This window comes from Crocodylus siamensis, chromosome 1 (genome assembly GCF_052110815.1).
Source record: "Crocodylus siamensis isolate JL-2025a chromosome 1, ASM5211081v1, whole genome shotgun sequence".
NCBI classification, from domain to species: Eukaryota; Metazoa; Chordata; order Crocodylia; family Crocodylidae; genus Crocodylus; species Crocodylus siamensis.
In genome coordinates this window covers 381,521,003-381,535,684 of record NC_143395.1, presented here as the reverse complement: position 1 = coordinate 381,535,684, position 14,682 = coordinate 381,521,003, and the positions used below count along the sequence as shown (strand labels likewise).

At 41.3% G+C, this 14,682-nt stretch overlaps 1 protein-coding gene across 8 annotated transcripts in view; it reads left to right on the top strand.

Moving 5' to 3' along the window:
- WASF3 (WASP family member 3) overlaps positions 1 to 14,682 on the top strand; it is a 137,905-nt gene that overhangs the window by 104,015 nt on the left and 19,208 nt on the right. For 7 of the 8 annotated variants that reach the window (XM_090028496.1, XM_090028446.1, XM_090028472.1 and 4 more), the window contains 2 exons: positions 6,481 to 6,615; positions 10,610 to 10,763. In XM_090028496.1, the coding sequence (XP_089884622.1) occupies positions 6,481 to 6,615; positions 10,610 to 10,763 (289 nt within the window). Of the gene's footprint in view, positions 1 to 6,480; positions 6,616 to 7,284; positions 7,949 to 10,609; positions 10,764 to 14,682 lie in introns of those variants that run through there. The other variant, XM_090028506.1, reaches the window with a different exon arrangement.

Here is a 14,682-nt window from a genome sequence, read left to right as displayed (position 1 = left end):
ATTTCTCTATGGAGAATCTTTTGAAGAATGTATTCTCAGTGCTTTTCTCTTGGGAGGGAATGGTACAGGAGTACACTTAAGGAACCAGTAAGTTGTCCAAATACCTCTTTAAGGCTAGGAACGGGCATTCAGGAAGAGGCTTATGCTCCCCAGGACACCATGACAGGGACTGCTGCCCTGTCAGTGTCCCTCCTCCACAAAAGGTCCAGTGGCAGTGGCTAGGAAGAACCAGTGTTCATTGTTCTTTAGTGCAGAGCGCACTGCTGCCGTTTTCTCAGTGTTCTCTCTGCACCACTTATACACCTGCACCCAACGCAGTGCCAGGCGCTTTTAATAAGCGCAGCTCGGGAGCAAGTATAAAAATGCCCTGAGATCTGCTTGCATGCTGAAAAGATCAAAGAAGCTGAAGGGTATGGTCATGTGAACAAGCTACTGTGTTGTAAGCTTGGGTATAAACTTGGAGTGCATCAGCTTTTCTAAAGGACCGCTGGTGTGCATGCTGTTTCCCACAGTAAATGAGGTAATTTACTTGACTTTTGAAGCCTGCACTATCTTTCATGGACATAAGAACATGCATTCAGCCAGTTACAGCAGGGTAGCTAACATGCTATAAATTCACACCTTGCCTCGATCTCTTGCAGGAAACATCCCAGATATGAGAGAGAGATCTTCCTTTTTCAACAAGGAAGAGCTCTCTTTCATGAGAGTTTCCTGTGCAGAAACAAATGCCTGTACATTTCCCTACTGCTGGGAGTCAGGGATTGGGAGGAGTCAGGTGGTAGGGGAATGCTCCATGTGCCTTCCCTAAATCGGGGTGATCTTAGTCTAGGGAAGGGGCAATGAATTTTTGCTGACTCTGTTCCACCTAGGAGGAATTGAGCAGCAAATGTTGCTTTCACTGTCCATGGATTAGGTGTGTTCTCAGGCATGATGTACTAGCATGGGGGCTAGGGGTGTGAGGGTGGTTTCAGGCTAGAATGTTTGTACATCCTCTCTCTCTTGTGAAGATTTCTAGCACAGCAACTTTCCCAGAAATTTGCACTGCTAGGAGCAAGTGTCTGTTCAGACCCTAAGCAACATGTTCTTGTGTCCATATACTGAGACTACAACAATTAAACAAAGCTGAGTTTCCCATCCACCAGCGGCTGGCACCACGAGTTCCTTTGCTAAGAACTGCAGTCTAGTTCTGTACTGTCATTTGACATTGATAGCTATTTTGGCTCTGCTAGATCTCATAGTATATCATAACTCTGCTAGACACCACATATTAATGTCAAATAAGTATTTGTTGGTTGATTCTGTGCTGCCCTTTGCAGTTCTGGAATTAACTAAGGTTACAAAGCCATCACTTTCTGCTTCCCTGGATAAAAAAGGTTTCTAAAGTAGATATTTGTGAGAGAAAAGTGGGGGGTTTATTTGTTTTTGTTTCCTTCTTCCTATTTGTTTTGTGTGTGACAAAATCTTTGCTCAGCTGTTGAATTCCATTACAGCACTTCACTTTGGTGACCCATTAAGCCCAGTTGGACTCATTCCTTGAAGAACAAAGAGCAGCTGCAAAGAATTTAGGCATTGATTTGAGCAGCATATAATATTTGTTCTCTTCTGCTAGACCTATGACTTCTGACAGGCTTGAGAGATACTGGTATTTTTGGCTCAGATCCACCAGGCATTGTATTGGAATTTCAAATACATAATTGAACATCAGCCCTTCAATATTCAGGTATTTTAATAATACAAGGGTCAAAATCTTACAGGGAGGATCAGACCCAAAGCACCATTGGCTACTTTTTTACCTCAAGGAGGAGACCATCTCTCTGTGGTTCTGCAGCCTCTTCATTGCTGCATCAGAGCTTTTTATCTAAAGAGGATACTGAGCCATTACTTCTGCTAAAAGATCACAGTATAGAAAAAGGATTCTTTGTCTGTCTGCCACTAAACGGAGAACCATGGTACAACAGTGGTGAAGGGGTGGGTGCACCATGGTTCTCTGTTTAGTGGCAGACTTTACACTTTATACACCTGCTTTTTGGGAAGCACTGAAGCTGGTTACAGACCTCAGCTTAGATGATCAGTAACCACACATCATTACTTCCTCTTTTATCCTTCAGGGCCTTTGCAAGATCACTTCAAAATGATGACTGTTTGACAACATCTAAGACAGTTACAAACAAATCACATCCATTAGCACCTTTCAGCCTGATGGTATACATTTTTAAAAAAATTATTGGAAGAACCGTGTCATATATTCTGGATATTTTACTGTGTTCTTTCACGCTGTGGTCAGTTAACATACTGAAAGGTCTGTAATTTTGGCAAGAAAGTCTAAAAGGTGCTCAGGGTCTCAGGTGCCAGAAAATGACTATTTTATAGAATAAGAGGAAAAAGTTTTTTTCTTTCTTCAGTTTGACTTCCTTGAAGGAGGGTAGGCTGTTCTTCTAAATTGGAAGTTTTTCTTTTTGATCACAATCAAAAAGAAAACATCTTTCCTTCAGTTCCAGGCTGTGAAAAATGATAGCCTTGACTAAGGCTTTCCAAAGCCAGCACTGCTAGCAAAGGTCATCTTTGTTTGTAGTATATCATACTCGCAAGCTGCATCTTCAAAATGGCGAATTTTGACAGAGCCATGGAAATTTTGAAACCAGCTTTATCCTCCTTTTTACCTGTTTGCTGCTTGTTTAATTTCTCAGAGGTAGAGAAATTCATTGCCACAAGCTAGTAAAGGTCTGTATAATAACAGAAAGTCTTCATAAATGGAAACAGAAAGATCCTGGGGCAGATGCCTTTTTTCTTATCTGGTGGACCGTGTTGTTTCCTTCTAACAATGGTTTTGTTACTTGCACTTTTTAAGTAACTTTTTTCTTCAGTCAGTGAACTGATAGCTTCATGGTAGCTTTGGCTTTCATGCAAGAAAACTCTTTTCAGTTAAATTCATGTTCGTACCTTTCTATAGAGCGGATGCTGCTGCTTCAGAGGGGGGAACAGGTGCAAGCCAAACTGGCAAAAGAAGCTAACGTGGTGAGAGATCTGACCAGGAACTGAAAAATTCCACTGATTTGACAGAGAAGAAACTTTCTTTTGCCTCAGCAGCACAGCTATCAGTTCATATGTTTCTTTTATGATAAAACCAAGAAAGAAGCATAGGGAAGGATTGATTTTTTTCATCTCTGACTTGATGATATTTGTTCATGGGAAGAAAGAATAAGATGCTGTTTTTTTGTTTTGTTTTTTTATTTTTATTTTTTTTTGAAGCCTAAAAAGCAAAGCCTTCAAATGTGCCTTTTGTGTCAAAAACATGCTAAACTGTCTTCCTAAACCGTGAAGACCTCTTATTAACTTGAATGGCTTCTTGAGGTTGTCTTTATTCTAGTAGTATATTTTTAGTCTGAAGCACAAGGAAGATGCACTATTCTTTTAAATCTCAAGTATTGTCATTACTAAAAGAAGATAGCTTACATGATACTGATAGGTTTAGGCATAATTGGTTTGTTTCTTTTTTGTTGTAGCACTAATGGTTTTCATTACTTACAGAGGATAGCTGCAGGGGCAACTTATTAAATACGTTAATACAGACTTTTGTAGAGAATGAATTAATTGCAGTTGATTTTTACAGAGATAGCTGGTAGAAATCAGTCATAGATTCATGAAGACTTTACAGGCAAATGCCCCACATATAGTATACTGCAGAATTTTGAGAGACATATTGTGATTCTTGTTGTATGTTAAGCACTGGTCTCCAAAATAATTTCTCAAAATTATTCAAAGCGTATCTTCTAAGGCACTTTCTTCATAATACTCTGGCTGATAATGATTCTTACAAGTGCTGAGAAGAAGCACTTCTTTGTATATGACATCACAGCTATTATAAGGAGACAGAAGAGATTTTGTGAAGGGAGGACGTTTTATAATTATAGATTAAAAAAAAAGTTTTTCTCCCTGGTCAGTGGTCTTGTCTGGTTTCTGAGTGCCTGTTGAGGTGTGGCTTGTAGAGCGAGGGGTGGGGAGGGGGGATAGGTGACTCTGTTCCTTCCCACCCTGAGAACCTGATCTTTAAGTCCCTCACCTTCACCCTTCCTGATTCTCTGAGTCAAGGAGCTTCTGTTTTTGAGAGAAGGACTTTCTCTTGCTGGGAAGAGCAAGTACAGACTGAAGTTTCAAAGAGTAAACAGACCACTCTTTCAATAAAGGTCTTTATTGGGGTAGAGCCACTTAGCCAAAAGTGCTCTGCCTCCTTCCAAAGGGTTAAGCAGTCACTCTGTCCCCAGTCCAGCTTACATAGCCCAGAGCACCCTGAAAGACTGCTTCACTGTTTTATTTGCAGCCACAAAGCTGTACCAGACCCCTCTCCTCAGCCATACACTCACTTGGTCACACTCTTCTGTTCATTCTTATGCTTATCTTAGCCATTCAGTTTTCCGTAGATGGATGTGTCTTCTATCATATGGGCTGAAAACTGGCTTTATTTTCTCTCTAACCCATTCTTTCCCTCCTTCCCTTCATATTAGTTGGCTAGAAGGAAACTGAGGCATTCAGTGTAATTACAACATGAGCCCAGTTAACATGGAAATATTACAATAAACCCCATAGTCTATTACAGCCTACATTCCTTGTTATTCTTTGGGAATTAAGTATTTTTTTCTCTTTTTGGAAATAAATATTTAATCTTTTCCACATGCTGGTTGTAAATAGCTATCTTTAAAAACCACAGTCAACTGGCTTTTAATATGAAGCTATGATCCTCACAACTGTAGGTAGCTTGTAAATTTTTTTTACTGCTTGCTAATTATCTATCTCCCATGAATTTTAGAGTAGCAGGTACAGTAGAAAATCTTTATTCATCATTAAAAAAGGAAATAATTTATAAAGCAATCTGTTATAATCCTTTTCTGCTTTCTGGAAGAAAACTGAGAGACTGACACCTACACATGCATACTGTTTTTTTCTTCTTGAAGAACTTTGCAGGCTAGCTTCTAACCTAGACACATCAGAAGGAATCTTAAGTTCCAGTTATGGGTTTGAGAAGGGTTCTGGAGAATATTCTGTCATTGAGTTAATTTCTACAAAATTCATAGGAATATAGGGGCAGAAACGGCCTTTCTGGGTCATCAATTCAGTCCCCAGGCTTTAAGAGAAAACCATTTACCCTTAAATTCTTAAGTTCTTGAAGTTGCCACATTAACCCAGATGTTCTTAGATTTTCCACTTAATCCTCACACAACTTGGTTGTAAGGCACAGAATCAGAACCTGAAGAACATCCTACAGTAGGCCACAGGTAAAAGCAGGGGAACTGGGCACTAGCCATATTCTGGTACTGTAATAAAAGAGAAGTACAGTAGATGGTTAATAAATACGTATTCAGATAATCCCAGGAAGACAGCCATTCCCACACTTCAGATGAAGGAACCCTCCATCCCTCTCCCCTGCGCCCCTCATTTTTTGCCTTGATTTGTGGGGAAGATTGCTTCCTGACCCCAAATTTGTCACCTGGTATCACCTTGAGTAAAAGAGCAAGTTTTTTTGTCAGAAATTTTATGTGGTTTGTGAATACCTGTGCATTCCAATCAAAATCGCAGTATTGTCTATGGGTAATATCTGGTGCTTGAGAGGAAGATAAAAGAACACGTGCAGAATTCAAAGCCACTCTGATTCTCGATCCCTGTTACTGCTACAAAGGGAGGGGGACACAGGGTATACCTTTGTATACCTCCTTTCTGTACTGCTACAAGGTCATATATAGCAATACAAATATAATGTCTGTCCAAGGCCTAAGGGATACTTTCTGAACATCTATAGTTCACTTATGAAGCGTTACGGCTGGTTAAAGGGCTCAACTTAACTTTAACATAATTCTGCCACTTTTCTGCTATTCACTTTATTTTAGATGATTGATTTTAAAAAAAACCCACCAAGCCTGTTGTGGTTTATTTTCTGAAATTCCTTGGATTGACTGTGGAATCTACTTTAAAAAAAAAAAATGTAACATGGACTATCCTTAAGTTTTCATCCCAGAAGCTGACTTTACTAACCACTTAGCATGTTCTTGTTAATATCTTAGCTGTTTAAGGGTAAAATTTGAGTATTTCTGGTTTTAAACAGAAAAGTGATCAGGTTGATCAAGCTTGGAATCAAAGTTTAGGGGATTGATATTAGTCTTCCTGATTTTGCAGGGGACTGGATGCATACATTGCTGGGGTTATTTGACCCTAGCAGTCTTTCCTAGCTAGAGCAGGGGGACTGGACCTGATGATCTCATGAGGTCCCTTCCCGCCTTAAACTTCTGTGAAACTTCTTCATAGCACTTAACAATAGATATTTTGAATGTAATATATTGCACTTAACTTTTAATGTGCCTTGTGCTGCTGCAGCATACTGTAATTCAGTGACTCGAGTGCTTTATTATAACATCATGCTATTGAAGCACTGTTCACTGTGTCTTTATAAATCTTTAACAGATGTCTTTCTCTGTGTTTTTTCCTCTACAGGCAAACATGCTGAAGATATATTTGGTGAATTGTTTAATGAGGCCAACAACTTCTACATTAGAGCAAATTCCCTTCAAGACAGAATTGATCGCCTTGCCGTCAAAGTTACCCAGCTGGATTCAACAGTAGAAGAGGGTAGGTAATTGCATGAAAGTACTAAGCCAGAAGTGATTTTGACAAGACTACAGTAATTAATTACCTAACGATCACAGCTTTTTCTTTCAGAGCAGCCCTGAGTTGATATTTCATCTTGTTTTTCTTGTTGGGGAAAAAAAATCAGATTAGGGTAATGTGGAGGAAATATTCTTGAACTACATCCTTGACTTAATAATTAGCTTTGGGTTCTTGAACTACATCCTTGACTTAATAATTAGCTTTGGGGGGGGTATTATATTGAATTAATTTTATTATTTTCAGAGTTTTGGTGAAAATCAGAGTTTACTTGTAATGCAGCTTGAATATGACTAGCTCTAGATCATGGTGCTCAAAGTTTTTGCCCAGCAGACCAGATTGGCAGCACCCGGTCCATCCACAGGTTGCTTCCGGCTGCTGTTCCCAATCTGGTGCCTGGGCAGGCATTGCGGGCACCATCTGGCTGTGTGGAGGAGGGGTAGGGGGAAGGCAGGCCCCAGTACAGCCCTGCAGGGGAAAGGAGCTTGACATGGCACTTTGAAGAGGGAAGGGTGCATAGTCAGGCCCCAACCTGGCCCTACAAAGAGGGAAGGGGACACTGGCTGGCCCTGCGGGGAGGGGAGTGGGGGGGGAGAAGGGGGTATGGTCTGGCCTAGCCCAGCCCACCCTGGCCCCATTGGGATGGAAGGGGGCATAGCCAGCCCCAGTCCAGGAGCAGGGGGATGTAACCCAGCCCTGCTGGGAAAGGGGTAGCAGTCTGGTCTGGCCCTGACTGAGCATTTTGGGTCTGACTGAGCATTTTGGGTTTGGGGATTTGGCAGGGGGAGGGTGGCCATATTAATGGCCACTGCTGTCTTGCTGCCAAATTTCCTGACTCATGGGGAGCCCCATGGGCCAGATATGATGGTTGTGCAGGCCACAGGGTGGAGGTTTGAGCACCCTTGCTCTAAACGGTTCTTTTATGAACTTGTTTTATATTTACCTTCTGACAAGCTGATATCATGTAAGGTTCAAGTCACAAGAAACTGCTTGCTTGGATCATAAGTCACATTCTTACTTTTTTTTAATTTTAAGGCATGTACATACATGATGTAAAGGTCACACATGGACGTTCAGTTTTTCCTGGGAGAGTCACTGCTCTCCTACTAAAATCCGGATGTCCCCTTCATAATCCCCATGTGCTGCAGGGAGACGCAGGCTGACCCTAAATATTCTGGGTCAGTCTGTCAGAGCTGCCCTGTGCACTGTTGCCATCTGTCTCCAGGCGGACTGAAGGAGCCTGCAGAGTGCACTGAGATTGTGTACAGGTGCCCTCTGGCGGTACAGCATTATCACTGTAAGTATTTTGCTCTTCAGGGGCTTAGCATTCAAATATCTATTCAGGCATCTCTGGGTAAGTTTTTTCTACCGAAAAAAAACAAATCTGAGAGAATTCTCTCAGATCATTTAATTGTGTATTTGAAGCCAGAATGAATAGCCAAAGCAATAATACATGCTATGATAATAGTGACAGATGATAATGTGTATTGTGAACTTAAGAATCAAAGAAATGCACAGCTGTTATCAAATCCTTGCTTGTAGGAATCAAGTGCATCTCTTATATGAATTAACACCCTGTTATACTTGAGTAGACTTCCTGGAAGAATCCAGTGTGATATATAAATCAGTCCTGTGCCTTTTTTCAGTTAAAGTATTATGGGATAGGCCATGTCTGTGAAACAGTTTAATCAACTAGCACCCAACAGTCTGGTGTTAGAGACTCCTAACTCCTTAAATGGATTACATAGGCCAGGTCTTTCCAACTGGTGGTGTGTGGGCCACACCGAGCCTGCAGATATTCAGTCTGCAGGCTCTTGCCCAGCTGTCACTCTCCCTATAGCTCCTGTTGCTGTGGTGGCTGGGGATCTCTGGGGCAGAGCAGCACAGGGGGTGAGGGCCTGGCGAGACTGCTTTTCACACAGTGGCAAGGAGGGGGGTGTTCACACTACCTGCACAGCAGTCACATGGGGAAGGCAGGCCTTGCACTGCCTACATGAGCTGCTGGAGGGTTGTGCTTTCCATATGGCTGAAGTCCTGGGGAACCCACTCAGTGTCTAGCCCAGGGCCTGTAACTGGTATGGCATGCAGCCCCTGGCCTTTCAGAAACTGCACAGCCCTGATGTAACCCATCTCTTCTAAATTCTCATTATCTGTGCTTGCAAATGGTTGTATGTGTATGCCTACTTTTAATTGTAGCTGTTATATGAGTTTGAAATAGCTGCTGAACATGCTCCTTTATTGCAAGGGTATGGCCACCTAATATGATGCAAAGTTGATATGAAGCTTTTCACATGCTGGTTATTAGTGACTCCAGGCTGTTACTGATTGGCTCTTTCCTATTGTATGGCATGGGTGTCAGATTTCTGGCATGTGGGCCGCCTTTGGCCCACAGAGTTGTTTCAGGTGGCCTGAAGGGCAGGGCATTCAGGGGCAGGGCCTGCTGCCAAAATCTAGGGCATGGAACCCTGATGGGTATTCATGTCGGTGGGGGGGGCAAGCAATGGCTGTGTTTAACCCACTGCTGCAACCGCTTGCTCCACTGCTATGTTTTGATCTGACATGCAGTGAGTGAACAAGTCCCACAGTCTGACCTGGAAGGAGTCTGCTGCCAGGCAGGGCAGAATGAGTATGACACCTGTAGTAAAGAAAGTTTTTTTTCTAATCGTAGTCCAATTACTAGTTAATCTGTATCAGCCTTTAGTATAGAGGCTAAGAACTAAATGGGCACAGAAACTAAGCTGTTTTAGAGTGAGCCTCTGCATATTAGAACTCAAGCACGTTGTATATAGTAGTAATTTGAGCGAACTGTTGCTGTTGATTTCCACACTGAATTTTTTCTGCATAAATTTGAAGACTTCCATTTCTAGGACTTTTTACTTCAAATGTTTTGAGAACATTAAATTCATTAAACTCTCTCACCCACCTCTCTCCCCACAAAACTTTCAGTTAAATTCATCAGTCCATCTGTTCCATCATGAAATAATTTTCTGCTTGTCCCCCAGAGCTTTAGAAAGCCACTATGGACAGTTTATCTTCTGTTTTTAGTAGGTAGAGCCAGTCTGCTTTAACTGAGTAGGTACAAGGGTTGTAGAAGGCTTCTGTCAGAATCTTCCCTATAGCTTCTCTATGCTGCTAATAACCATTCAAATTAATAAACAGTACACACATTATTTTAATACCATTTGAGTCTCAGTTGGAAGCTTCAATGAATTCCTTGGTTCTGAGAATTGATTTTGTGCAGTAACCCACATGACATTGGGATAGATGATTGACGCTAAAAGTAAATGTATATTTCTGGCTCCCTAAAGCTCATTTCAGTAAAATCAATTACTAATCACTTTTAAAAACACCATTTTATTCTCATTAACTTTAATTTTAATAGCAGAGGAAATGCACTTACATTTTTAGGAAAGTTTCATTTTTCATTTTAACGTTGTAGCTGAAAATACTGTTGTGAATAGGAGAGCCTATCATCCAGGATAACATTTTCAAAAGTCCATATATCTTGACTTTCAGTGAGACTTAAACACCTAAGTCAGCTCTGTGTGCTTTTGAAAATTGTGGTTTAAAATTAAAATATAGCCTTGTGTGTACAATAGAAATAACCATCTGTAATTCTCATCACAGCATTTCATATGCAAATAGGTTTTGAAAAAAAAAGGGAATTGATAGTCAAGAACCAAATGTTTGTATATCTTATATGTGCTGGTCAGGTGAAAGGGCTTGAAATTGCAACTATAGTTCCTAAGTCCTCCATCTGTTTAAAGACTGTTAGAGGAGTTAAGTAGTCATGGAGTGAGTGGTTGTGGATTTTGCTACTATATATGTATATTGAGAAATGTGGTAAAATAATTTCACCAATTAACTACTGAAAAATTGAATATTTAAAAATGAGATGATTTTCAGTCTGTCATAATGTCAAATTCTTTTTTAGAATGTTTTTTTTTCTTTTCAACAGTATCATTACAGGATATCAATATGAAAAAAGCATTCAAAAGTTCAACAATACAGGACCAGCAGGTGGTTTCAAAGAATAGTATTCCTAACCCAGTGGCTGACATTTATAATCAGAGTGACAAACCACCTCCATTGAATATTCTTACACCATACAGGTATGGATACTTTCTGTGCCTAAACTCTTGGTCATGTCATTTAATTGTAGATATAGAATGAGCAGTGTAGACAAGATTGGGAAAATGACTCAAACAGTCTATCTAGAGGCTTTTCTGAGGAGAAAGGTCAGGTCTGTCCTCGGGTAACTGAATGACTCTTCCCCAAGTTGCAAGATAATGAAATGCAAAGTTAACGTATGGAATAGGGAAAAACAAATAATGCAAATTCCTGTCAGATTTAGCTGCATTAATTCACTAATTTATAGATTTCATAGATTTCATAGACATTAGGGCTGGAAGGGACCTCGGGAGATCATTGAGTCCAGCCCCCTGCCCAAAGGGCAGGAAGTCAGCTGGGGTCATAGGATCCCAGCAAGATAAGCATCCAATTTACTCTTGAAGGTGTTCAGTGTAGGTGCTTGAACCACCTCCGCTGGCAGACTGTTCCAGATCTTGGGGGCTCGGACAGTAAAGAAATTCTTCCTTATGTCCAGCCTGAATCGGTCGCGGCGGAGTTTGTGACCGTTCGACCTCGTCATCCCTTGGGGCGCTCTGGTGAACAAACGTTCCCCCAGATCCTGGTGGTCACCCTTGATAAACTTATAGGTGGCCATCAGATCACCCCTGAGCCTGCGCTTTTCCAGGCTAAAGAGTCCCATAGCTCTCAGCCTGTCATCGTAAGATCTGTTTTCCTGACCTCTGATCATGCGTGTGGCTCTCCTCTGGACTCTCTCAAGCTTCTCCACATCCTTTTTGAATTGTGGAGCCCAAAACTGGACGCAGTACTCCAGCTGCGGCCTCACCAAGGCCGAGTACAAGGGGAGAATGACGTCCCGGGATTTGCTCGAGACGTCCCGGGATTTGCTCGAGAAAATAGGCATTAATATAGTTTGTATTTGAAAAGTAAACAGTAATATTGGGTTTGTTTGGGTTTTTTTGGAATGTTTTACTGTTAGCGTGAAAATAGCCCCTTGACATAACTTTATAAAGGTTGATTTTCAGCACTTTGCAAATGGAAGGAGATATGTAAATATTTGATATAGAAGATGTATAGTCCAAGCACAGGAATGTGATCCAGGCATTTCTCTAAGTTCTTAATATTATCTCTGTAATAACATCCTCTATGGTCTTGGACAAGTCTCTTAACCTCTGCCTTGATTTATCTATATGTGAAATGTTGGTATTATGAAACTCCTGGTAGTGCTGTAAGTTATAGCCATGATAAAGGCTCTTAGCTGATGACTGGTATAACAAAACAACATCTCTGGATGTTGCAATAGACAAACATCTTAATTACATGCCTGCCTGTACAAATAAGTCCTTTTCTTGACCACATGGGCTAGTTTAGTAATATAATGAGCACTACCCAGGGAGCAGTAATGGTATTAAAATGGTGGCTTATATCAACTGGTACTTTTAAAAAGCATTGGTAGTAGTTTTATGATGTCTAGAAATAACCGTTTCGTGAACATACAGAACTTTCTTATTATATGTAAAGAACTTTTGAAACTAGAAGGTAGAGCTGGCTAATTTTTTTTTTTTAGTAAGTGTGCAATATTGGGAATTCTTCACTTAGTAACCAGTAGTTAAGTGGATATGCATACTGAAAATAAACTGAAAACTACCACCCATACTATATAGCATCTGCTTCAGTAATTTGCTGCTAACATGTCAGACCTAAGCCAGACCACCTTTGAAACTAGCCAGTGGCTCAACCTGGAGTGTCAAAAGCCTTGCTAAGGTCAAGGTATATCACATCCACTGGTCTCGCATCCACAGAGCCAGTCATCTCATAGAAGACAATCAGGTTGGTCAGACATGGCTTGCCTTTGGTTGAATCCATGCTGACTGTTCCTAATCACCATCTTCTTCATGTGCTTAGAAATAGATTCCTGGAGGACCAGCTTCATGATTTTTCCAGAAACTGAGGTGAGACTGACTGGTCTGTAGTTCTCTGGATCTTCCTGCTTCCCTTTCTTAAAGATGGGTACTATATTTGCCCTTTTCCAGTTGTCTGGGACCTCTCTCCATCTCCATGAGTTTTCAAAGATTATGGCCAGTGAGAACCTCTGCAGTCCCATTGGCCAACTCCCTCAGCACTTTTGGGTGCATCCTGTCTGGCCCCATGGACTTGTACACATCCAGCTATTCTAAATAGTCTGTAACCTGTTCTTGGCTGCTTACCTTCTCCCCAAAATGTACTGCCAGGTGCAGTAGTCTGTGAAGAACGAAGTAAAAAAGGTACAAGTACTTAAGCCTTTTCTGCATCCTTTGTCATTAGATTGCCTCCCCCATCAGGGAAAGTAAAGGACCCACACTTTCCTTGGTCCTCCTTTTGTTGGACATACTTGTAGAAACCCTTATTGTTACCCTTCAAGTCCCTTGCTAGCTGCAACTCCAATTTTGCTTTGGTCTTCCTGATTTTTATGGGATCCTAGTTTTCTGTTTAAAAATCTGAAATTCTCTGATTTAAAAACCCCCACAAAATCCATGTTTCTCTATGATTAGAATGAAATACTGCTTTCTTGTGTGTGCACTCTTTCTCTCTCTCTCTCTCTCTCTCTCTCTCTCTCTCTCAATAGATAGCAGCATTTCAATTATATATATAAATAAAATTTACTTCACTTAGGAAATATTAGAATTCACTTTATTATAATGATTGAGGCACTGATATGCTTCCAAATTGCTTTAAAATTTTAAATATACTAATAAAACATTGTGTTCAACTGATACCTGGGGCTGTATTCCTGGCCACGTGCATCCCTGCTGATTTCACCCCTGCATGCCTGACTAATGCTTTTATACTCTTCCCTAGTTGTTTGTCCAAGTTTCCACTTAAAAGCTGCTTTTTTGTGCATTAGCTCACTGAAGAGTTCCCTGCTAAGCCAGACTGGTCTTGTGCCATACTTGCAAGTCTTTCTGCACATTTGGATTGTTTGTTTGTGTACCGTCAGTAAGGTTTGTTTAAAGTACAGCCAACTGTCCTGGACTCCTTTCCCCCTCAGATGGTCTTCTCGGGGGATGCTGGCCATGAGTTTCCCGACTGAGCTTTTCTAAAGTCCAGGATCCATATTCTTCTGCTCTCCTATCTTTTCCTCAGGATCCTGAACTCAGTCATCTAGTGGTTGCTGCTGCCCAAGCTGCCGTCCACTACAACATTCCCTACCAGTTCTTTCCTGTTTGTGAGGTCAAGAAGAGCATGGCCCCTAATTGGCCTTTCCAGTGCCTGTACCAGGAAGTTGTCCCCAACCCTCTCCAAAAACTTCCTGGATTTTCTGTTCACTGCTGTATTGCCCTCTCAGCTGATGTCAGGGTGATTGAAGTCCCCTATGAGAACCAGGTCTTGTGATCAAGAAACTTCCTTTAGTTGTTTGAAGAAAGCCTCATCCATCACATCCTCCTGGTCTATAATAGATCCCACCACAATATAACGCTTGTTGCTCTCCCCTCTGACCCTAACCCAGAGACTTTCAACATAGCCCTCCATTCACTCTAGTGACAATAAGTAAAGGCTGCAGCAAGGAAGATCAGCCCTCTGTGAGCTAAAACAGCTGGCTGGATCAGCCAGAGGTAATGGGCACGCTATTAGCAAATTGCAGACTACATCATATAGTTGTGGAGTCAGCACATGGGTAGTAAAACGCAGACTGGATCAAACCTTCACAGGCAGAATCCAATCCATTTGTGGACTGGATCTGGTCCATAGGTTGCCAATCCCTGTACTAGGTAGTAGCAGGAAACTAAATGAGGTTGTCACTGACTTATGTAAGTGAAGGCTGAAGAATATAATGATTATTATTTTACTCTGTTCAGTCATTGTGAGATCTTTTTGCTTCTGCTTTGCTCCTTTTCACCTTACTTTTTCCTGGCTAATAAACTGGTCTGGTAAGCAGTAGAAGTAGCACTTCATTCCCTAGTT